The 25,731-nt window shown below is 41.5% G+C and overlaps 1 protein-coding gene across 6 annotated transcripts; it reads right to left on the reverse strand.

Annotated features, from left to right (window-relative positions):
• Positions 1-841: 841 nt before the first annotated feature.
• On the reverse strand, positions 842-21,032 carry pan3 (poly(A) specific ribonuclease subunit PAN3). 6 transcript variants are annotated; one of them, XM_035432041.1, is made up of 19 exons: positions 20,394-21,032; positions 18,834-18,955; positions 17,246-17,312; positions 16,971-17,041; positions 14,400-14,453; positions 14,038-14,188; positions 13,122-13,420; positions 11,150-11,254; positions 9,930-9,987; positions 8,103-8,264; positions 7,407-7,523; positions 7,086-7,187; positions 6,111-6,276; positions 5,835-5,922; positions 5,134-5,273; positions 4,733-4,862; positions 4,156-4,220; positions 3,613-3,751; positions 842-2,903 (listed from the first exon to the last, which is right to left on the reverse strand). In XM_035432041.1, the coding sequence occupies exons 1-19, from the start codon at positions 20,731-20,733 to the stop codon at positions 2,763-2,765; spliced, it is 2,517 nt and encodes an 838-aa protein (XP_035287932.1). In that variant the 5' UTR covers positions 20,734-21,032; the 3' UTR covers positions 842-2,762. The 6 variants fall into 6 exon arrangements, with proteins under 6 accessions (XP_035287932.1, XP_035287931.1, XP_035287933.1 ...); XM_035432040.1 differs by having other exon boundaries at positions 6,111-6,279; XM_035432042.1 differs by having other exon boundaries at positions 6,111-6,279; positions 13,173-13,420; positions 20,394-21,031.
• Positions 21,033-25,731: the final 4,699 nt, after the last annotated feature.

Below are 25,731 nucleotides of genomic sequence, written 5' to 3' on the forward strand. Positions count from 1 at the left end.
GCATACAAAGCACTGTCTATAATGTAATGATTTGACACATAATGTTTGAATGGCCATATTCTTTTCATATGGTAAGATGGAAACACATTGGCAAGTTACTTGAAATAATTTTGGAAACATTGGGTAGCATTTATTTGGAATAGAGCTTGTTTAATTTGTTTGAGCCAAGATAACCAATATTGTTTGTAGTAACTTGGTGTTTTTTTAATCAATATTTTCAATGCCAGGCCTAGATTTTGCACATTTTAATTAAAGTGCTTTGTATGCATGAGTAACTTGACATTTTTGTACATGGAAAACTTGTTTTTGTTGAAATATAATTTCTTTTTACTCTTTCTGTTGTTTGTGTTTCCGACTGTCAAGTGGCAGCCCTGCAATGCAACATGTACTATGTAAACAACATGTACAATGTTAGGAAATTACTAAATTTTATTATTGCCACATTGTCACGATTAAAAATATATTCTCAAGCAACAAGAACATAAAGCACAAAAATGAACTAGGTTCATGTTTTGTTCCCCAGTGTGTGTGCAGGGCCTTTATGGGAAATGAGTTTGTATCTTCATGTTTTGCAAGTTACTAGGAGTCTGGGCATCTGCCAAATAAGCACCAGTAACAATGGGCACATGTGACAGAGGGGGTGGTTTTTCACATTTATCCATTTATAGATCATAACATTTTATTCAAGCATTTCAGGTAAGAAACTTCACGTAATGGAACAAACACAAACTTCCATCCGGGAACGACTACACCACCCCTGCCATCCATGGTTAAGGTTACCGCAGGCAGCTATCTTTGTCGTGTTTATGCAGAGGACAAAATACCCACAAATTACTGTAGATCTGGTGAAGTGTTGGTATTCTTTATTAAAATACTGCTGTACACACAAATATTGCAAAATTTGAGACGAACACAATAGGGTCATGATACAAACCATTTTCTTGAGGAGGTGGCACAAATATGGTGTGTGTCTGTGTCATGTCTGTGTCGTTTCTGTGATGCGTCTGTGATGTGTCTCTGTGTTGTGTCTGTGATGTGTGTTAACACGTGTGTGAGAGACAGGGTCTGGCCATTTATCAGAAAAAGAAGAGACAAAATGCATGATTCAAACCCCCTGTTCCACTGCTCCTCGTCCTGGGATCAGAATTGAGTCTAGGCCGCCAGCAATCAAAAGTCACAGGACATTCTCTCAGCTACCGAAGCCACAACCCTCCCTTTTCCAGCATAATAAAGGGCCAATCACATTCCAAATACTACTTTTGTTGAAGATTAAGCTCTATTCATCAATAGGTCAGTGAAACTGTCCATGTTGTTTGGAGAAGCCCTGCTCGCCTCCAAGCCTGGGTCATTAAAGAGATACTTAAAAAGCACATAATCTGCAACAGTGAGAGCATTTTTAGACACAAAATAAATAGTCCACAGGATATAGCAGGGAGGAGGCCATCTGCATCCCATCATGCCTCTGTGCATGGCCGCTGTGAGGAAATCTCAGTGTTCCTTTTCCTATAAAATCACGTAGGCGTGAAATTCTCAAAAACATACAAAAAGACAGAATCAGATAACTTTTAGCCAGTTCGGCTTATTCAGGTCTCAAAAGGAGTTTGGAATCCATCCTGGACAGAAAGGACGTCTGTCCAGAGAGAAAAAAAAATCCACAGCAGTTTGAGAGAATTTGTCCCCGGGCTGTCATCAGTGCCTGCAGAATGCAACCAAGACCAAAGGCAGAAGCATTACTTGCATACTGAGGGGAAATGCCTCGCATTACCCAAGCCCCTGTCAGACCAATGCTCTTACCCCCTGCTGGATCAATACTTCCTCCTTACATCAGACCAATTCTGAAACTGAAGAGGTGGTGAGACAGGAGAAGAGAACAATCAACGACTCTGTGTGTGGGGGGGGGGGGTTGAAGACGAAAGTGTGGTGGAGGAAGTGAACCTTCTTACCCATAGGGCCAGTCCCCCCCCCCCCCCCCCGCCGATGGTCCAACCGTGATTCTGTTGTAGATGCAGCAGAGGGCTTTAGAGGTTTAGATTTGGTCAAACCCTTGGGGACACAAAACAAGAATGGCCGTGAAGCGACCACATCCTGTCCAACAGGAAGAAATAGGTTTCTCCTCTCTGACAGGAAGAAAGACGATGCCTTTCCTCGCCAATAGGAAAAAAAAAAAAAGACCATGCCTCTCCTCTCCAACAGGAAGAAAGATCATGGGCCTCCACTCAATCAGGAAAGAAGAACACGTCTCTCAACTCCGGTAGGTTGAAAAACAGTGCCTTTCCACTCCAATAGGAAGACCAGGTCTATGCTCTCCAATAGGAGGAAAGACTATGTCTCTGCTCTCCAATAGGAAGGACTATGAAAGAGCCAGCTTTCCCCTGCACTCCGAAGACCACACACAAAAAGACTTTTAAAAATAAAATAAAATTCAGTGCATCAACCACAGGAATATAAAACCCCAAATAAAAAAATAAAAAGCAGGAAAAGTGAAACATCTGGTTTTTGTTCCCCGAATCCGAAAAAATCATCACAGCCCCTTGTGTCCGGTACTGATGCTCTAGGGTCAAATTTTCAAAACTTAAAAAACGAGCCCGGAGAAAAAGACCCCTCCAGACAGAAAACTGTACCAGGCTGAGGTGTAGCGTTTGCCCTGGCTTCCCGGTCCCTGGACCTCAGTCTGTCAGCTGCAGTGTAGCTCCAGTTTAACTCCTCAGTGCGTCCTGGCCCGAAGGCGTCCGCCTGCACCCGCAGGCGAGCGCTGAGCGCAGCTACAGCTGGCCGTTGGCGGCGGCCAGCAGCTCCTGGAAGGTGCTGTCGAAGCAGCGCTTCAGGTCGGAGTAGGTCACCACCAGGATGCTTTTCTCGTCCCGCGACACCAGGCTGATCTTCTCTGGTACACCTGCGTCCAGCTACGTGTGCAAAGGGATGCACCCGCACACGCGTGAACAAACAAACACACACACACACACACACACACACACACACACACACACACATACAGAGACACGCATGTATGCGCGCACACAGATACACAGGCATACACACACGCGTGTATGCACGCACACATACAGGGACACGCATGTATGCGGGCGCACACACATACACAGGCATGCACGCACACACACACACACACACAGACACAGAGACAGAAACAAAGATAGACTGGAGGTTAGTCAGCAAAGGAGCAGACAAGGGAGTTAGTCAGCAAGGAGCAGGTTACGATTCCGAATCACTATTGATCAAAGAAACCAAACAGGCTTAAAGCAGACTCGCTGTCTCTTATGGTCGAAAATTAGGAAATGAGGAGGGAAAACTCTGTAAACGTAGTTCAGATATTTGATCTGCGTGATCCAGTAGCTGATTTAAGGGATGGTCATGATGCAGCAACATTAAGTACAAAGCACCTCAAGAGGTATAAATATTAAGTTCTAAGATTTTAATTGCATTAGTTTTAAAAAGAATCAGTTTAAATTGGGAAATAATTTTTTAAGAATGACATTTTTTTACCATTGAAACATTACACAGTCTCCACAATATTACATGGTGTATAACATGAGGATATTTACATAGAACAATACAGCACAATACGCAGCGCACTCACAGGCCGTGAGAGCTCACCTTATTGAGGCAGGAAACGATGTGGCTGAGGTCAATCCAGGGGGTCCCTGCGTCAGTCACCTGGTGGAACAGGTGATCTCTGAAGAGCTTCAGCAGGTAGCGGTCCCCCGTCTCTGACCAGGTGGGATCCTTCTGGAACCTGTGAGGCACACGCACCGCTTTTTTTAATACGCCAATACTCAAAACGCACATTACACGCGCACAGCGCACACCTCAACCGCTCTCCGTTCCTCAGCACGGCTGTCCGGCACCGCACAAGCCCTTTAAATGCCTCCCGCCCTCGAAATCAGTGCGACTGAACTGTGAACTGAATTCTGAAATGGACGTCACAGTTTTTACTGCTATGTGCTCAAAGAAAAGGAGGCTCGGGGCATGAGAGACACTTCCTTTTGACTGGTTTCATTGACAAAGCATGGTGTAAATAAACGGTGTATATGAGAATGGGCCAAACCTGCGTTCAGTTAAATCCATTTAAAGAGTTAAACACTACACATTAAACACTGTTCTGTTGGGCTGCTATGGAGAAAAGGCTCCTGTTCTTACTCCGGCCTCTCGTTGATGGTTCCCAGCTTCGCCAGTAGCCGGAAAAGGCGTCCATTTTGCACCTCCTGAAAAAAACAGAGCAATAGTACAGCAGGCGGCTGGAAGAAAAAACTGGGGAAAAAAAGACTTCCTCAGAAGGAGAAAAAATAATCAATTTTCAGTGGTCTCATTTGCCTCAAGTATTTCCATGGATGATTGAAGATTCCAAACCAGCCTTTCCAGTAAAGCCAGGGAGATGACCTTCCTCCCCTTTGCAATGCTGCTAAACAGCCACACTAGCAGCCAAAGCTTTTAATGGGAGTGAACAATGTCATCAATGATATTGAAAAGAATTATCACCATCACACACACTGTGAAGCCTGTAGAAAAATGCAGTGTGTTTATCAATTTCTGCCTCCAGCATGGCGAAGATTACATCGCTTATTGTTGGAGAAGGAACATGATTCTCTCCTTTTCTCTTTAAAGCAGGCTCTCTTGAAAGGCAGAGGCTCGTAATGTTCAATCATAAAGGTTAGTAGTTCATACGCAGCACAGACATATAAAATATTCATTTTGCTCCTTGAACGGCCCTCTGTACCTTGGCCAAGTCTTCCTCAATGACATCATTTCTCATCTGTGAAGCATCCAGCTGGGTGTAGAACCGGGCGCCAATCATGGGCATGATGTCATTGACGCTGCGCAGTCGACTCTGCTCGGTCAGGAGGTACCTACGGGACCATGAGCTGTTAGCGTGCGTCTGGTCGTGTTTGTGCATGTGTGCGCATGCACGTGTATGAGTGTGAGTGTGTGTGTGGGGGGGGGGAGGGGGGCAAAAAATGAGGTTCTTGCAAGTTTTCATGTGGTTTTCTATGGTGGGATATCCAAAAACATCCATAAATGATCAGTTCCTCAAAGAGGAGAGGTACACTGTTGTATATGAGAGCACAGTTTTATAGAAAGCGTCTTACAGGAGCTGGACAGAGGAACACAGACTCTTACAGGATGAGGTTCTTGAGGTCAGAGGAGTAGTTGATTGACACAAGCTCCATGGCTTTCTGGAGGTTCTCTCTCTGAATCCCAGCCAGTGAGTTACAAGCCAAGGCCAGCACCACCTTGCCCAATGAGATGAGATCTGCTTGCTGCCACAGAAGGAGAAAGGTCACCTCACATACACTGCGACTTCTAAATAAACAGGCATCCTCACAGAGAAACAGCCCTACACTAAATAAACACACCCTCATACAGAAACAACCACACACTAAATAAACAGACACCATTATAGAGAAACAGCCATAAATAAACAGACACCATCATAGAGAAACAGTCCTACGCTAAACAGTCGCTCTCACAGACAAACAGCCATATACTAAACAAACAGTCGCTCTCACAGACAAACAGCCATATACTAAACAAACAGTCGCTCTCACAGACAAACAGTCATATACTAAACAAACAGTCGCTCTCACAGACAAACAGCCATATACTAAACAAACAGTCGCTCTCACAGACAAACAGTCATATACTAAACAAACAGTCACTCTCACAGACAAACAGCCATATACTAAACAAACAGTCGCTCTCACAGACAAACAGCCATATACTAAACAAACAGTCGCTCTCACAGACAAACAGCCATATACTAAACAAACAGTCGCTCTCACAGACAAACAGCCCTACACTAAACCCAAGCAGTGCCTTACCTGGTACTGTGCCATGAGGGCCAGAGGGTTGGCCTGACTGCTGTCAAACGTCAACACGTCAAAGACTCCGACGCAGTTCACCCGTAACCTGCAAAAGTGGGAGAGCACACTCAACACAAGCCGGGCCCATCCTCAAACAAGCCCCGAATACGGACAGTACAGCCTTTACACAAGGCTGCGCACTACGCACGCGCAAGACTGACCAGGCCACGAACCGAACGCGTGCGGAACCTCCCGTGTGTGGGTGCGGGTGCGTGCGTAAGAGCGCGAGCGTACCTGGTCTTGCCAGTGATGAGGATCTTGCTGGGGTCCATCACCCTGCAGGCGAGGCCGGCGGTGTGGATGGTGCGCAGAGCCGAGCTCAGCTGGACGATGTAGGCCCAGATCAGCGACTCGGGCAGCAGGCCTGCGTGCTGGCGGGGCGGGGGAGGGTCGGGCTGGCCTGCTGGGGACACGGGGAGGGCATTGAGTCGGCTGCATCACCGACCGCAGCTTTCTGTCTGTCACTCGCCATCTCTCACGCGTGCACAGAATTAGTGTTGGAATGGAATTCTCACAGTTACACTGCGAATGGAAAAACTGTCCTGCACTGGCACACAAACGACATCAACGGGAAAATGCTTCTTTATTTTTGACACATACCCGTTCAATTGTGTCCAAATAGTACAGCAGCATCCCTTCTGTCCAAGAGCTTTTTAGGTCTACCCTTCAGACTTTTATTTTTACAAACAACTACATTTCATTTGCATTTAGGCATTGAGCAGATGCTCTTATCTAGGGCAAGTTATGTAAGTGCATACAAAAAGGTCTGGGAAACAAAGAGCAGATGCCAAGTCATTAGAGTCACAACCGATAGTACCATTAACAGATAATATACTTACAGGCTGTCAACACATAAAACTTCATCTTGAAGTTAAGCACCATATGTAGGTACTGAGAGACTGAGACTATAGTGCTCCTAGCAGTAAATGGGTTTGAGATGGGGGTTGTAAAGAAATGAGCTGAAATGCAATTTTTACGTTTTCATAAACTATTTTGATGCTTTTTTTTGTTTACTATTTTAATATGGCTATTAAAACAGAAATTAACCTGGCCTAGAACAGTCGGCAACCGTGTCAGTCAGGTACTGTACTTCACAACAGAAGAATTACAAAGACAAACATTATTTATAAACAGTCATTTAGATTGCATCAACATTCAGATCACATTGCACTAGTTAGTGACACATGTCCCTGCCCCAGTCCCACTCACCCCATTTCCTCTTGGTGAAGTAGGAGTCAGCGGTTGGGTCGTTGAAGTGGCGGGTGAACATGGTCTCTGCCCCCGCGTGGAAGTCGTAGGAGAATACCAACGCTGTGGTGGATTTATAACACAATTTCAAACCATGTTTTAACAGCATGGAAGACGTGCAAATTTCTTCTCTTACGGTTGCCTACTTTGTGAGAATGTAGCACATGTTGTGGACACGTGATGAAGCTTGTTTTCAGGACCTACTTTCCATCAGTGTGTGTAAAAAAACGGACCTTTTCAGACTAAACATAATGCGGTATTAGCCCAGTCTCTCTCACTCACAGTGGTCTCCAAAGGCCTTGGTGGTGAAGACCTCTCTCAGTGTCACAGAGTTGGAATGCTGGATCTTTTTCCACATGTCCACTAGCATCATGCACTTGGTGTTCAGCAGTCGAAAACCTGAACAAAGGGAGGAGCAGCACATGCTGAGCACAGGAAAAAACCCCATTCACATGATTCAATTCTAAAAGCACAATTCATATTTATATTCATTACTCGTATTCATATTCATTACTCTCACAAACAGACAACCTTCCATTACCATCATAATACTTAATGCAAAACAGACAAAAAAATATACATTTATACCATTATGCCTTCAGTTTCTGTGTTTGTATGCACTGAAGTGTTTTAAATGCATGCATATATACAGTAGCCTCCAAAGTTGAGACCTCAGCTGTATTTAATACATGTGTGTTAAATAACAGATCTGTACCCTTACCTGTAGTATGAAATTACAGTATTTAAGAGCTGCCATGCACATGTATGAGTGTCTGTGTGTGTTTGTGCGCACACGTGTGTGCGTGCGTGCGTCTGTATGTGTATGCGCATCTGTGCGTGTGTGCGTCTGTGCGTGTTTGTGTATGTGTGTGTACGCATCTGTGTGCGTGTGTGCATCTGCGTGTGTGTGTATGCGTGTCTTTGTGTGTGTGTATGCATGTCTGTGTGTGTGTGCACGCGTGTGCGTCTGTTTCGCACCATGTATCCTTCTCAGACAGTAGGGCAAGTCATCTTTGCTGTTGACTGCTTTGTAACAGGAAGTGATGTAACTGAAGTTGCTAGTTTTCTGCAGGCGGTTGGGTGGGGGTAGGGGCTCCAGGGGAAAGAGGCTGTGATAACTGTCCACTTCTGTGGGAACCCCTGCAAGACAACAAGATACTCACAGTATCTGCAGGCACACAGCCAGCACTACTTTAGCACACAGTTATATTTCTTTTCTTATTCGTCCTTCAGTAAACACTAGAAACATGCATTTCCACCAATATAAAGCACAACTACACATTAGGTTGAATTATATTCCATTAGTCTGTTTGTGGGCTGATTGCACAACTGTTTACATTCACTCTGGCACTTGCTTAAAAACCAGCCAGAGGCATATTAGCCATGATTTCGCTTCCCTATAATTACATTTTTACCATAGACACTTCCTCCTAAAGCTGGGCTTTAGTTTTCTTTGCAGGTATTTTAGATTGCATTGCAATTAAATGATTCAGTGCATTATCAGTTCTTATACATAAATAATACACTACCTCGTTTCTAAAATGTTTTTTAAAAGGCTGAACAAAGTGCTTGGTTTACTACGATTTACATTATTTTAGACCATGTGGATATACGGACAACACCTCATACCTGCAGGTACTCCAGGTGGTTGCGTCAACATTGACTTAGAAAACCACAATGCAAACAAGAGTACGCAAAAACGTTCCTCACGCTATCCAAACAGTCAATGCATTGTACGCTGAGCACAAGATGGGAGTTCCTGTCTGTATTAAGTGTTGCCCGCACAGCACTGAATTTGTGCTATTCACGTCAACAGTGTTAGGAAACCGAAATTATCATGTACGGTCATATGTTCTGTGACTTCAGGTTGAAATGCCACGCGCATATTTGCTGCAAAGAAAAAAAGTGCTTTTTCTTTCAAATTGTGCGGTGAATGACATCCATCATACCTACTGGAGTGGTTTTGTAAGTAAAATATAACCTGCAACATTTCTGTACACTTTTAGAAAATGCAGTAATTCCACATTTTAACTGTGAGGGCAGAGAGAGCTACAGACTGTGGCATTAAAAGAGGTCCAGCCAAACACTGGTATGTTACAATGTTTTCTGGCAATGTTCAGTTCTGGCTGTTTGCACATTGCTAACCTGCACTGTGAAAGTTAATACTGAACCTCTAATGTTATTACAAAGCAAAACCACATCCCTACTTTTAACATATTTCCTTTTCCCCTACAATAAGCAAGCAATGTCTTTATCGAACACAGGATAGTTTGCATTGAATACGTATGTCCCATTACTATATTCAAGTATTCAAGAACAGGGAATGTGATTGGACCATGTAAGAAACTTCTGAAAAGTCTGAATACACTATTACAAATTAAAATGTGAAAGTTACAGATAGAATACTCCAAAATTTCCTTGATAAATAAGGAGAGACTATAATGTATTCATACTCCAAATACTAAGCCTTAAATGACTGACTAAATCTTAAATGACTGACTCACACATTTACACATTGTGTTAATTAAAAATGAACAGATTTTTGAATTGCTATAAATATTCCAATGAATAAATAAAAATGTTGAATTATTTACATTTTCAGAAAGATTTTGGAAAGCTATGAATACATTTTTTTTGGTTACTACTACCTAAATTAAGACAACAAATCATTACATTGCATTTTAATCTGAACCAGGCAACTTTAGAAACATCAATTATTAATTTATAATGCATGTAAACAATTCATTACGTGCCTCCAAAGTTCAAACCAATAAAAACTGAATAGATAACAGAAATTTTATTTACCAGGATTTTCTGATTGGTCGATTTGTGCCATTGTTATTAGGTGCCGGTTGATCAGCTCCTGTGGAAGGGATGAGAACAACATTAAAGTCATTCAGCCAATCAGCTGCAGCCGTCAAACACCCACGAGAGAGGAAAAGGGGATGTTACTCTTTGAAATGTAACTACAGCAGGCTGAACACTTTGCAGACAGGTACAGTTCAACAGAGGAAGGAAGGTAGGTTAAAAGAAAGGAGATCAGGGAGGAAGGCAAAAAAAAAGCAGGCAAAAAAAGCAGGACACCAATTCGACTTCTATTTGGGATAAGATTAACACACCTGTTATGTTTTTTTTGTTGGTTTTTTTAAGCGGCAGCCATGAGAAGTAGTACTACAATTTTCAGTCATTTAGTTAAAAACATTCAACTCCTATTCAGGTTCAGAAAATCCCATCCAAGTTCAGGTACTATTTAAAAAGACCAAATCCAAAGACAGTATTGAGTAAGATCTTCCCAAAGAGCTGTCACACCACAATCCCACCAATCAGAATTCAGTGACTACCAATTAACGTATGTGCCTATTTATGGCCTGAAAAAAGGACTCATTGATTTTTATTTTATTTTTTTAAAGGTCCAGGAAACAGAATTCTGCAAATTCATTACTCATGATCAACTGTCACTCCTGGGGAATAGAACCACAGTTTGAATCCAGTTTCGTGGATTTAATTAACATTTAAAAGGGCATAAAAGAACAGGAAACCAGGGGGCGCAAACTGCATTTCCTTCCAGTCCGAATTCAGAAGAGAGAAACAATATGAGGGTAGAAGACAGAGAGAGGCAGCACTGTAGTCTGATTAAGAAACTGGGCTTGTAACTCTGAAGTGGCAGGACTGAGCAAAGAACTTAACCTTTACACTGTATATCTTTAAAAAAATGAATTAAAAAAACGATAAAGAAAGTAAAATAAAGCACCATAAGGCACTCTGGATAAGTATGTCACACACTGGCTGGCAGGGTACAGGGCTACTGGCATCAAACTCACTTTCCCCTCCCCCCATATACTCTCTCTTGAGATGCTTATCAACTATTACACACTTTAAGCTGTGAAGCTGTAATCAGGCAGACTTTGCTCACAATCAAAACAGGTTTTGATTATAATCATACCGCCGCGTTCTTTATAATATCGTTTGTCGCGAAGTGCGTTTTTCGTCTTCGACTGCGGCAATTAAAGAGATCAAAGACGTACCTGTCGGAGCTCGTCGGCCATGAAGAAAGAGGGCGCGTTGGCTTTGGGCTGCATGTACGCCACGTGGGGCGCCGTGGGGGGGTAGATGTGATAGGGGGGAAACACCTGCGGGTAAAATTTTACTTCAGTGATTCTGGTTCACCAAGCATCCCGTCCTGTTGCCTCAACAGCAAGACACAAACCATGTCTGAACTCAGCAGGTGATCAGAGTGAATATGCATTCCCATGCAGATACAGAGAAATTAAATTCATATCCCCATATGACTGCATATCCAAACCGAGAGAGGCAGGGAGCATTACAGAGACCCCAGGAGAATGAAGCCCAAAGGTTGGAGGGGAAAGGAGTGCTGACATTAATGTAGTGGGGAGTGACTCAAAGTGTGGCAGGGTGACTGGCAGTGGCAGAAGAAATAGTTTTGACACCCCAGATGGAGGCACTAACAAATCAGCTTTCAGCACCAGCTCAGAAATGGCAAAACAGAAGGCAAGAACAATCTTCTCTATACTTGACTGTTACAAACACATTTAAAAGAAATGATATAAGATATTCGATTAAAATCTATATACATACACACACACACAAACTGTTTAAGGTTTTATATTTCATAATTCTGTAATTGTTCATGTTGATGTTAGTGGTTAACCTTAACCTTAGTTCAGCTTATGTACAGGCATTGTTTATTTGGACAATGAAAATCCATCTTATAAAGCCCTATTCGCAAGTTATATGCAAGGAGGTCCTGCAAAGTTATTTTTACTGATTACGTGGGAAACTGCAGCGGAGCATTCCCACGAGACAAAAGATTCCCTGCGTTCTCACCCCAGTCACTGACCGTGTCCTGGTAATGAACGGGAAGGGTCGACAACAAAGAGAAAGTAGCTCCAAAATTCCAGTACATCCATACCAAATTAGTATGATGTAAGGGCCTCTGAGTTTGACTGGAAAACAGCAGATAACTCAGGCTGGAATTGTTACTTTCCCGATCTGTAAAAATTACAGACAGGGATGACTTGTACAGGCTAAAATTACAGGACGTTGTCGGGTAAAACTAGTCCCGTGTAAACGGGGCTTAGGACTGAAGCTTGGTGATGTGCATGACACAGAATCAAGGAGCATCATGATAAGTATCAGAAAGAAAACAATGATTCACCCTTTTCAAAATGTACAGAATCAAATACTTTAGTTAGATAACTAGCAAAAACAAATGCGCTGTCATTTTAGTCCGACCACTGAGACCACTGCCATTGCATTAGAGCATTTCATATGCCTGATTATAATGATCACAGACATCCTTTTTTAAATTCATATTTCAAGGCACATATTTTGGAAAGAAGTTCTATACTCAAAAAGCACCACATTATCTCATAGTTGGAGCTCTGTCAGTTTTTGAGACTAACATGAGGGAGGGATGTCAATTATAAAAACACAACACATGCGATTGCAAACGTTGTCCAAAATACTCCCATCCATATCGTGAAAAGAATATGTATCTTGAAAACTCTGTATGCATGAAATGCCTCAGGATAGACATGTTCTCTGCAACACTTATTTCAGCAGTTATGTGCTACTTAATTTCAGAGCATTCAGTCAGATAATATAAAGCATATAATGTGCTTCTCCTGGCACTTCCTTTCAGATAGCACGCAGAGAGACGTGTTAAAGACTCCCACATAAAATGCTGCCTTTTGGGAGAAAATTATGAATTGCATTCATACATGCCAGGCTGTGAAGAAGAAAATTTTAAAGAGATATGAAACAGATATACATTATATTTCGACGTTTTGCATAACTACATTTTGGATTTTTCTTGTGCTCTTCCAATTGCAAATAAAAAAAAAAAACTTAATTTTTTTCTGGGATATATTCCGCCCTCAATATTTTACTATTTATTTACTTTAAGCCATTGTATATTCAAAAAGGTCTGCAATGACCTGGCACACACAATATGAAGCAAGGAATGTCATAAACAACCTGAACTTTCTCTGTGACTTCTGTTCTCACAACTTCCTGTCGGGAACATACCATCCCAGCCATAGGTGCGGGGGTGTTGTCTGTGTAGAAGTAGGTGGTCCCACCCACAGTCTCCTTTTGGATGATATGGGCAGCTGCTCCGGGGTCGGCCAGTGGAGTGGAGGCACTGGTGGGCACCAGGTAGCTGGCGGGGTTGGGATTGGGGTTTGGGGTATGGCTGCGCCGGCGTGGGGCTGGAGAAGTGTGAGGGGTGATTTTGGGGGAATGGAGAGGTGAAGACCCAGCTGAGAGGGACATTCCTGCAGGGGAAAAGCGATAATACATCATTCCGTACTCAACACAACCTGCCTACAAAATTAACCTGTTTACGCCACCTGCTTATAGGAATAACCCAGTGTGCACCACCTCTGCAACTCATACCCAGTTTACACCGGCCGACTGAAATCCTCCCATCCCTGGGCAAAGCTTGAGCCAACTGTGTAGCAGCCCCAAACAAGGCAAAGTGCACTATTTTTTTCAAAAAGTTCCTGATGTTTTAGGTTTGTCATCACTGTTCAGTTCAAACTCACATCCCTACAGCAGAGCTAACTCAGAGGACACCACCTGGCTACACCCCTAACCCAGTCAACACCACATCAAGTTTAAAGACGTCACTACCAACAACTCTAAATGAGCTAAATTCACCTCAAAAGCAAACCTGATGTCCGTGGTGGTAAGTTACAAGACAATGATTACAGCAAATCAATTTATCATTTTAATTTGAATTGACAGCAAAATAATTGCATTCGGCATCAATAATTCTGCTGGGTTATGCCTTAGTAAGAATGCATGACAGCCACTTGGGATACACGAGTAAGAGTGTGTCTCATTTACCCAGTCTAGGACACTTCTCTGGGGCACGGAGCTGGAGACTCACCTGGCGCAAGGGCAGCCACAGTGGAGCTGCCCAGGGCGGGGTGGGAGAAGAGCGGGGAGGAGAAGGCGGGCATGCTGGGCTGGGAAATGGACGCCACGCGAGGCCCCGTCGTTCCCTTCGGAACAAACTCGGTCGCCGTCGGGTTCGGAGCCTAAAGGAAGCATCAGAGAAGTAGACTACAAACCTCTTTAAGGAAACAGCCGTCACACACACCCTATGGCCTGAGTCCCCCCCAATTATTTCAGCACATGTGCAGCTGAAGCCTCCCTGAACTAGGACGTCTAGCCAATGAAATGATGCAGTTTTGCTCTGATGTAGTGCCACTATCTACGGCAGTTAACTCTGGGCATGGAGCTACATACAGGCTTTCCAGTTGTTTGCTCTTCAGAGGCAGCCTCCCCCTCAGATGCGAGAACCTGCACATATCGATGGAATAATAAGTCTTCTGTATAAGCAAACATCCTACTACAAATGCTCATTCAATTGCCCTGTCTTGAATAAACTCAAGAGTCTGTTTTTTTGTGAGAGACAAACTCGACACTCTATACTTGACCAGAGTACCCCAATAGTACGAGTCAGGCTTTTTTTTTTTTTTTTTTCCAGCAGTGATCTTGTAAATGTTCCTGTCTGGGGAAAAATGATGTATGAACTGTTGGAAGAAAGCTACTGACCATTATAAGCCTGAGTATAGTTAAACATTGATATCCAGAGCACAATTCTGAATTCTGTTGATACTAAATGTACAGAAACTGAGAGCGCAGCCTGCACACCATTTAATGTCACTTACCTTACTTAGCAAGCTAGCATAATCATTTGACTACAAATGATCTTTGTTCACTTCAGAAGCTTTGTTTGTATATAATAAATTCATTATGTGATAAATCATTTGTTTTATGCTTTATAGCATAAAAAAAATCTTTGAGGGAAAATTAAAGCAGCTGCCAAAAATGTGGAAACAGAAAAAAGTTTAATTCCTTGGCAAACGCCACTTCATTTCTATTACCCACAGTGCAAACACGTGAGCTGGGGAAACACCACAGACATAAACCACTCAATTTGATTTCCATAAATCAATGAGTAACCTTAATGAAACAAATTAATGTGTTCTTAAATCAATGATGTCAGCATTTATAATATTTTAATCTTTATCATTAGGAAACTATGAGGTTCCAAGTTCTGAGTCGGAGGTCACAACAGCTTGTTTGTACATGCATCATTTTTGTCAAATCACAGTTCGACTGTCCATGTCTGAAGACTGATTCCCAAAAAGCCTGTTTGGTGACAGATATTTAAATGAGCATCTCTCACTGAAAATTTGGAGTAGACAGATATTGTTAATATCACAAAAAATCTGAGATTCTCACCTTCACTGTCATTTATAAAACCAGAAATATGTTTCTGGGTCAAAACAACTCAAAACGATGGAGCAGGTCACGCCAAAGCTTATGTAGCCAAACTAACCCTGGCCCAATGACAAGGAGGAGCACCAAACACCCGTTTCATGCCCAGAAAAACCCTGAATCTCTTCCTTCAGGAATCATTTGCCACATGCTATATTACAGAAATTGAAAGCACTAGTTGACCTGCATGATAAATCCCTGGAATGTCAATATGGGACAATAACATTTCATGGCATGCATCATGGCCATTTCTGCCATAATGTGGTCTTCAGAGCATAACTATTCAATAGATATTAAAAGGCTTAACTGGAAATAAAAGCTCATTAACAGCTCGTTAGGAATCTGGTTGACCATTTTCTCCCCTTTTTCAACCAATGAGAATGTAGGAGATCAGTAGGCCAACAATATCATTGGTCAAACCCACAACTTACTCTCATTGTTTTAGGACCTTTGATGGTGTTTTTGCACTGAATCAAAGTATTTAATGCGTAGGCTGTTCGTAGCAGCACTTGAAGCACTTGTCACTGATGCTACAATTGTGCATGTTATTTCAACTAGGCTATTTCCTCACTGCAGCACATGAAATCTATTCATTTAATTGAACATTTTTTTTTTTTTAACTCTGATTTCTTTCTGCTCAGCAACTTCAGCCAATATTTTCCATGGAAAACACCTAACCAGTAATCGGTATTAGTTTCCCCTTATAATTCATCAAAAACAATCGTTTAATAGATTCACATTCGTCCACAGTAGACGGAGAACTTCTCTCCGTCCTGATATCCAAGTTGGAAACGTGCACGTACACGCAATACTTGTGACATCACAAATGCGTCAACCCTATCATGGTCCACTACGCAAAGACGCGCAAATTACAGGAGAGAGATGTGGTAAATTAAAACCGTAGCACACAGAAAGCTGTCTGGTTTGGGACATTATTGTGACAGTTTGTGTGTTGAAGATGGCAGACTGCGCAGTTTTAGGGTGCAATCAGGAGGAAGGAACTTCGTCACCAAAGCAGCCCATTCTAAAACAAAAATGGGTGGAATTTGTCCATAAAAATCATGTTGATGTACCTGACAGCATAGAGGGAATACACACTTGTATTGCACATTTTACACAACGGTTTCCAGAACCTCGTGCAGAAGTCAACGGGTTTTGAAGAAATTCATTTTTAATCCAGATGCTGTGCCTACTCTATATCCCAGGACCACAGCAACAAGCATTGTCAATTTGAAAAATTCATAATTCTGGCGTTCTCAATGAGAGTAAAGGTGTAGAGATGCTACCAAGCCATTTTCAGGAGTTTATTGAACATTTTTTGGTGGATAAAGCATATTAAACAAATTGTAATTCAATATAGAATTTTTTAAAGGTTTTAAAATACATCTTGAGGGTAACTGAGGACCACAGCCATGAAGCCAGTGTGTTTCGCATTATCTAGGTTCTCTCAGGCTTCCATTTTGGTATGTTTGCGGTGGTGGGAGGGACACGAGCAAGCTGGCCGTGTCTAACTCTGGGACGCAGCCCACTCACCTTTCTCCTCTGCGCCAGGCTCAGTGCAGTGAAGTCGCTGAAGAGGGTCGACGCAGGCGAGCTCACAGCATCTGCGCGAGAGCAATGTGAACAGCGCTCAGGGTTAGCACAGTCGCCATTTCAGAAAGCGGTCCATCACTGCCCGAAGGCATCGCGGCTGCTGGTCTCGCTACGCAGCAGTCCTGCCCGGGGCACAAACTCATAGCGATAGTGCGAGTTGTGCCCTTTCTCACAGTTTGTGCCGAGCCATTCCAGATGTGTCGAGGGCTCCTTACCGTGTGAGGTGTAGCTCTTGGCACTGTCATTCAGGAGGCTGGGAGAACTGCTGCTGCTGGCCATTCGCTGCAAAGCAACAAGAAGACCATGAATACACCACCACAGCACAGAACCAGTTCCAAACTAGTCTATCACACTGCTCATTTTAACACAGATAACACCACCCTCCGAAAAAACTACAATAAGTGTGAAACAGCCCTACATGACTACATGAAATTACAACAATAGAGAAACACAAACCCAGTGATGTCAACATTTCAAAATTAAAGAAAAAATATGAAAGTCTCCACAAAAGAACATGATAACCAAATCAAACTGATAAGATCAAAATACTTGCAGGCCAGCTTTTACATTTGTGTTTTGTGGTCTTAATATTAACTTCAAGGAGTCCCTCGGAGGTTCTCGGGTGTCATATCCAACTGATGGCACTGACAAAAACCCATGCTACGGAAGAGTCCTGACGGTGCTTGCGTTGCCCCAAAAAATCCGTACTAATCAGTTTCAGGATAATGAAAAACATATATTTCACACAACAGGTTGTGTAAACACCAGAAACACAGATGCCTGCTGAATGAACCCTCCCAGACGCCAGCCACTGCTACCGCTGATTGCGTCTCACCCAGCAGGGCTATCAGCCCGTACAGGCACAGTAGAGATTAAAACCCAGAACGGTGCCTTGACTGGATGAGCTATCCAGCAGCCCCTAAGCTACCGAGTGGATATAAAAGTACATAACACAAGGTATTCGGCCTGCCTCCTCTGACACGCAGCTTCTTTTAAACAGCAGACTACTTTTTCTTACATGTGGCTAAATTGTTCATTTTAGTTTGTTTCTAATCAGATAGGGGAAAATGAAAAAGTGCCTAAGGAATCATAGTTTTTAAACCACAAGCCACTGTGCCGAGCAGTCACTACTTTAGTCATGGCTACAGACTAAAAAAGCTGAAAGCTCTGCAAACCTAAACAACAATACAATATAGATAACAACTACAGTAACAACACTCAACACACAACTGTTACAACAAGGCAAGGACAAACTCAGAAAAATGTCAAGAAATAATATTTTAAAAATGAATTCTAAAAAATAATATATATATATATACACACACATACATATATATACTGTATATGTATATGCACACATATGTCTATATACACATATATATAATATATATATATACACACATATATATAAATATTTATGTATATACACATACATACACGTACACACACATATATACGTGTGTGTGTGTGTGTGTGTGTGTGTGTGTGTGTGTTACATGTAGTAAACCTTACATAGTACCAGATTTAATATAGCAGGCAACATAACGACATTTAGCTTTCCAGCCTCCCCAATGATCAAACAATTCCCAGTGTCACACTAATTTTCCAGTTACATAAATGTACCCTTGCCTAAATAAGCCTCCAGCTTGTATAGCCAGTGTTTTTTTTATTAATTAAAATGAAGCACAGATGTAGGCAAAAGAATAACATAACACATAAGTACCCAAATTATGGCATACACTTGACTTCAAGTTTGATAAGCAACTACATCAAGGAGTACTTTGGTTAGGGTTATATCAGTACCTGCATCATGGAGTACTTGGGTTCAGTGGGGCTCCCAAACCCATTGACCCCAATGAAGCTGCTGCTGAAGTAGGAGTTGGTGAGATTGGTGTCAGCCAGGGCTCCACCATCCATTCCAGGGACTACAATGAAATACAGCAGGTTTATGAAATCTTTACACACCGCTGACCACTACACAGGCCACTGCACCACAAAACTAACCAAAGCTAGCCAACATCCTTTCAATTACCCTTACAATCATCCTTACAGTGAACTGTGATAGAACGGCAGTAGTCTATATAAAACCGCTAGCTCCATCTGATATATAAGCTATATCAATTCACTTCAGTGCTTTAATTGCATTTCCAAATATTACTTATATTATTCTCGTTCTTTATCCGCACTTGAAAAAACACACGAAAGCAGAATGAACAGTTCCGTTGCAGAATCCTGCAATTTTGACAAGAATGAGTCAAATAACTATATAAAATAGTAATATTATATAGAAAAGCGCGCACAATAAACGTATGAAGCGTTTTTCCCTTTCGCTCTGTCCATGGTACTGATAGTTTAGTTTTTAAACAAACTTGTACTTCCATACTAGTTCTACTTCAAAGGGTAGCAGACTGAAGAATTCGTCCTGTTGCTCAGAAAAGGCCAAGGAAGAAACAGTCTTTAAAAACAAACAAAAAAATCCGTATAATTAATATCAATCGCGACCTTCCTAGCCAGCTGTTACCAGTTGGCAAGCAAAGCTAGCATCTTGGGCAGTGGGATCTCCTGTCAAAGCCGTCCTGCGACACTCAGCCAATCACAGAGCGACTCGGGACAGACGTATTCAACTTTTGTGTCCAAAAATTAAAACACGCACTGAAGCCAAAACCGACCTGTTTTCGAACAATATTGTCCAAACTAAGCATCTCATAACTCAAATGTTTTTAATTCACTTAGTCCACTGTTCATTAGCTACCTATACAGCAATCTACCTCGATAAATAGCTTGCTCGCAAACTGTGCAGCTCGCCATTCTGAAGTATCATAGCTAGCAAGTCAATACTATGATGTTCTTTGCTAGCTAGCATCGAGCCAAGTAAACAAAATAAACAGTATAACAAATGCAATGACTCACTTCACGTTTTAAAACACAAACGGTTAGATAAAAATGCAAAATATCAATGCAAGATCATACGGTGGTATGTAACAATTAAAACTAGTTAGATGGTTTTCCATTTTGTCCGTCCAGCTCAGCTAACAAGCTAACTCAAACAAACCAAAGAAGGCAAGTGAAATCAAGTGCAACTTTACGTGCTATTGTTGCATGTACTAATCACTAAGTCGCTTCTTTCCCTTTTTCTTTTTTCGTTATTTCCAGGTAAAGGTAGCAAACGTTGCCAAATAATTGCATGGGTCCGCATTATACTAGGAAATACGGCCTAGGAGAAGCCTCGGTCTCAATTTCTAAAAACATAACTAGCTAACGTGCTAACCAGCTACTAAGAAACCCGGGAAATAGCGCAAAAGAGATGGTGTTCATTGGCTAGGCCTCTGACGCTGCCGAGAACGATTTAAAAAACATGCTCACTGGTCAACAGCTGTCCATCCAGACCCGTGCCTGCAGGCCCCACAGACTCGTTCTTTTTTGGGCCACTTGCTCCCCCGCCGCCAGGACAGGCTACCGCCGTTCCACCGATAGGGTATCCAGCTGCCGCCACAGCTCCCCCAGCCATGGAGAGAGGAACAGGACTGCCTCCTCCACCATGCAGAGGTAGGCTCGCCACGGACGGGTCTTCGTGCAGAAACTGACACTCGTCTCCATAAAAGCAAGTCTTGTCCTTGGCGTAATATCTGCAGAACTTCACCTTGACGCTGGGAATTCCGACCCCCCCGAGTGGAGCAGCTGAAGCTGGGAGCCCACTATTCATGGCACTGCCGCTGCTACTGCTGCTGCCACCGCTGCCGCCGGAAGACACTCAAACATAGAGAGAAGCGTAGCAGACACCGAGCGGGTTCTTTAAAACTGCAAAGAGTATCCAGAGAGGTAACTACAATTAATATAATTCACATTGGCTGTCGAATCGAATGCCACTTGCGCTATATTAGAACGATATATTCTCTGCAATATCCATAAACACCAGGCGCCGTAGCCAAGTTTCCTTCTCTCACTGTGTTGTCTGTCCTCATCCTTTCGAGCCACTTCATTAAGCACGAGCGCACACCATTGCATTATGGGTACGCCAGCCACAAATTTGGCCGCACAGTTCAGATAGCTGCCTAGAGTTGTCCTGAACTCGTGCGTTTTCGGCTTTTAAGATGCGTTAGTTAGACATTTTATTTAGATTGGTTGAAGTAGTCGAGCTATTCTGGAAAGTGCATCGTGTTTAACGATTATATTATATTTCTAGAAATTTTTATTGTTGAAATTATAACATGTATAACTGTGCGGGCGTATATTTGAAGGAAATACCTACGCCCATCAAGACGCTGTTTGGACGCGGCCGTCCCTGCAGTGTAACATATTAGTTAAAAGTTTTAAGATTCAGTGACATGTCTGATGCACCTTTTAGGGTGAAATCAGTAGTGTGTGTCCACAAAGTACCTTGAGCAGTGTGCAATGGTGTCTGATTTAAAAATGTAATCACAATAATTGTAAGTATTAAAATATGTGTACGACTGTGGTCAGCTCTTGGTATCTACTAATCTGCTTGTCAACTAGCCAGTGCGTCCGGTAATAGACCACACAGGAGTTGGAATACAACAAACTGGTTTCTGATAAAATGAGAAAAATGCATTTAATTCCTCATACTCAATTTAGAAATCCATGCTGTCCATAATTCCGTTTGTTCATAGGAATAATGCGTGTAGGTGCCAAATTAGAATTTATTGTAATAGCCTGTCCAGAGTAGTGTATATGCATGGCATTTTTTCCTATTTTCTTAGTAAGGATTATATGTAAATGTTGTCCATTTTGACCAAGTCTGGTATGGCTGCAATGTCATGCATTGTACAATCTTTAAGATCAGACTTCCCCTCTGAGATGTCAAATCACTGTGAGCATAACAATGATGAGAACAGACCGTTCAGCCCAATAATGCTTGCCATTTTCCTGCTACTAAAGGGTACCTAGTGCTCATCATTTATCTACGAACTATATAGTATCCAGCACTGTATCAAGCCTGGTCTTGAAAACCTGTCTCACCTACATCACCTGGCAGGCTATTACACAGTGATTACTCTGTGTGTGAAAAATACTTCCTAATATCTGTGCTGAATTCACCTTTTGCTAATTTCCATTTATGTTCCCTCATTCAACTGGCAGAACTCAACCTGAAGAATGTCTTGTAGTTCACATTGTTAATCCCTTTTATGAATTTAGAAGCCTCAATCGAATCACTAATGGGTATCCTTTTACTAAGCTAGAAGCATCTTAAGTTTTTCCTCATAACTTTCATCTTTTATATGAAGAACAACTTTAGTTGCCCTTCTTTGATCCTTTTTCAGGGCTTCTATATCTTTCTTGTAGTACAATCCCCAAAACTGCACACAATATTGTGTAGTCTGACAAGGGTATTGTATACAGTAACTATAGCTTCCTTGGATTTCTACTCAATGCTTGGCTTGACTTGGCTACATATCCCAGAATTCTGTTGGCCTTTTTTACTGCCAAAGCTCAATGCTTAGGACCTTAAAGGCTTCGATTAACCATTGCTCCTAAGTCTTTTTCAAACTGAGCATATTACAATTTTATTCCTCCCATTATGTTTTTTATTTCCCACAGTATAACTTTACATTTAGCTATTTAAAATTTTATTTGTCAGGTTTCTGCCATTTCTGTGTTCTCTTTAAACCTTTTTGAATTAATTTAGTAGATTTCAAACTGTTTGCTAAATCTTACAGTTTTGTGTAATCTGAAAATTTAACTGATGTACTTTCAGTATCCCTGTCAACGTCGTTCACGTAATGATGATCTAGTGAACAGGACCAGGTCCACTTGCTTCAGAATTCACTATCTGCATCTGTCTGGTCTGATCAGGAAAATCCTATCAATTAGCATGAATTACACTATTAAATGCTGCACATGTATGTTTTTTAAAATACTTTTGTTCATATTTGGTTAAAATTCCTTCACATCTCGACAGATATTCAAATTCATAAGCGTAAGAAAAAAATCCGGTCTCTCTGACTGCCCCAGGCTCTGAAATCAGCCATTCTAAATTTCACTGCACACCTGAATCTTAACAACCAATCAACCAACCAACCAACTCTGCAAGGAGGCCAATCAGAACTTCTCTCTGCCTTCTCTTCTCTCTCACATGAGTTCAGCTTCTCAGCCAGAGCTCAGGGACTTGAGCTTCAGAAGTAATGCTGAGCTTGCAGTATTTCTGCTGGACAGGTAGACTAATGATCTTGGTTTTTCTATTTCTGTAGGAATTTGTTATCACCCCAAACTGTGTAGCCGATGTCGCTAGAAAATGTTAGCTGGTTAGTTGATGTATTTAGCCTACTGTTATGGCTATGCTAATACGTTAAGTGTTATATTGTAGCGTATCTGTAGCTAGCTGGTTATGTTTATAGCTACCTAGGTTGTTCAAGTGGTAAAAAGAAATGGCACACACTCCAGTTCCAGATGCGTTTGGTATTGATAATATTTGAGGGCGGGGCATTGGAGGGAGACATAAGGGGAGGGGGTAGAACTTTTTTTTTTTTACAAAATCTACCTCTCTCACGCATTTCTCCAAAGTTACATTCTGCACTTTTAAATTGAATCATTACCAGTGTTCTTTTGCTTTAGCTCTTGTGGTATGATTTGAATTATTACTTGATTGTTCTGAGAATTGAGTGTTAGTAATTATCATAAACCATGGAAGTAGCAGGTAATGGTGCAGGAACTAGATGGACGATTGAGACTAGCTTGCTAATGGCAACAATCACAGTATGGCTTCAAGTTCTACCTCACCTCACTCCTGTATAAAATGAAGGGCATCTGCAAGGCTGCACAGGGCAGATTCTGTTCCACTTTAAATATTTTGTCTGATGCTGTGAACTTATTAACACGGCATTGTTCTTAATTTTATTGTTTGTTTCATGTTTTTATTTTATTTTATTGTAGTAAGCTAGTGCGAGCTTAATCTTACTCATAGAAAACCAAGCAAGTTTTTACTGGTCTATTGTGCCAGTCACCAGTGTCTGTAATGAATTACTATTTTTTTAGTCAAGGCAAATTTGGCATCAATATTTTGTAGTGCATTTCCATCCATTCATTTGGAAGGAATTCTGTAACAAGATCATTTTATTTGTTGTTTTGTCCATCCCTGGCAGTGTCATTTCTCAGTTACAAACACTGATAAAAATTAAAGAATTATTATGATATTTTTTTTATTATAATTGCATGGAGAAATACATGGAAGATACCCAGAAATTCAGATTTGGGGTGTTTAGTATTTGTCCTGTGGCGCCACATTGTTGATGTGAAAAGATACCAACACAGGTGGGGCAGAGGTGCCCCATGCCCACTCAGACTCATAAAACAAATATGGAATTTGTTTCCTAAAATGCAAGGATCTACATGTGTTTTCAATCTATGGAAACAAATTTAGGGATTTTGTTTGTCATTACTTCTCACAGATCAGGGTATTTCTTTCTCTGTTTTATCAAAAATTCTTAAGGATATAATTGTCATCTTGCATATAATTTGGATTTACAGCTTTGTAAAAATGTTTGTGCATATCTGTCTTTTTGAATTCCATATCTAAATTTCCACATCCTTTTCTGGTAGGATGACAACCCAGAAAAGAAGATTGCTCTGGTAGCTTGGAAACGGTCACTCAATTTTCAATAGAGCAGAAAAACTGCATATTTGTATAGAGGGAATGCTTATATTAAGATACATGGAAGACAGGCAGAGTGGCTGGTAACACCTCAATGTTAAAGTATCAAGCTGAAATACAAAGCTAAGATATTACCCACACATACTATTATTTGTGTATACATACAACTTATATTGGCCTGAAAAGGATACATTTATTATTGCATAAATGTAGTGTCTAACAATGAACAACAATAAAAATATATGAGCAACTGCACTCCAGTTTTACTCTCGAGCAATTAAATTAACCTTCAGTGAATATCTTGTTGCATATGAAGTCTGGCCAGGGACCCCCTACTGTATTTTCAAGGACCCCCAGTGGTGTGCAAACCCCCTGTTGAAAACCCAGGCTATAAATGCATTGTGTGTAAAGGTAAGCTGTATAATTTGCTTTGGATAAGAGAGTCTGCTAAATGTATATTTCAGTCAGGGTAGTGCACAGACATTTTGAAAACTGCTGCCCCCATTTCGCTATCATCTGACAATTAATTTTTATTTGACTTTGGTGATTTAATTAGGTTTAATAACAGTAATCGTAATTATAACAATAACAGCAGCAACAACACAACAACAACAATAATAATTATAATAATAATAATAATAATAATAATAATAATAATAATTATTATTATTATTATTATTATTATTATTTATTTGGTCCAGAGGGGTATTTCAGCCAAGGAAGACAAAGGGGGAGCAGCTTGAGCCACTGTAGCCACCCCCTCTGCACGTCCCTGATTTCTGTATGTGTGCAGATAGACTATTTAAAGTCTTTTCATTTCAGTTTTACCTATTACATTACATTACATTACAGGCATTTAGCAGACAATCTTATCCAGAGCGACGTACAACAAGTGCATTAGTTCAAAGTGCAGAGGTGCAAAAGAAACACACTAGAGTGAAGTAAAGATTGTAGTGCCAGAAGTGACCACAGATCAGGACTCCAACCCTGTATAGTAACCTGTTCAGCAAACAACAATCCTGCCAAGTACAAACTAGCACTGAAATCACATTTGCCTAATCAGAATCAGACAAAACAAAAACAATCCTGCCAAAT

Source organism: Anguilla anguilla, chromosome 9 (genome assembly GCF_013347855.1).
Source record: "Anguilla anguilla isolate fAngAng1 chromosome 9, fAngAng1.pri, whole genome shotgun sequence".
Lineage (NCBI taxonomy): Eukaryota > Metazoa > Chordata > Actinopteri > Anguilliformes > Anguillidae > Anguilla > Anguilla anguilla.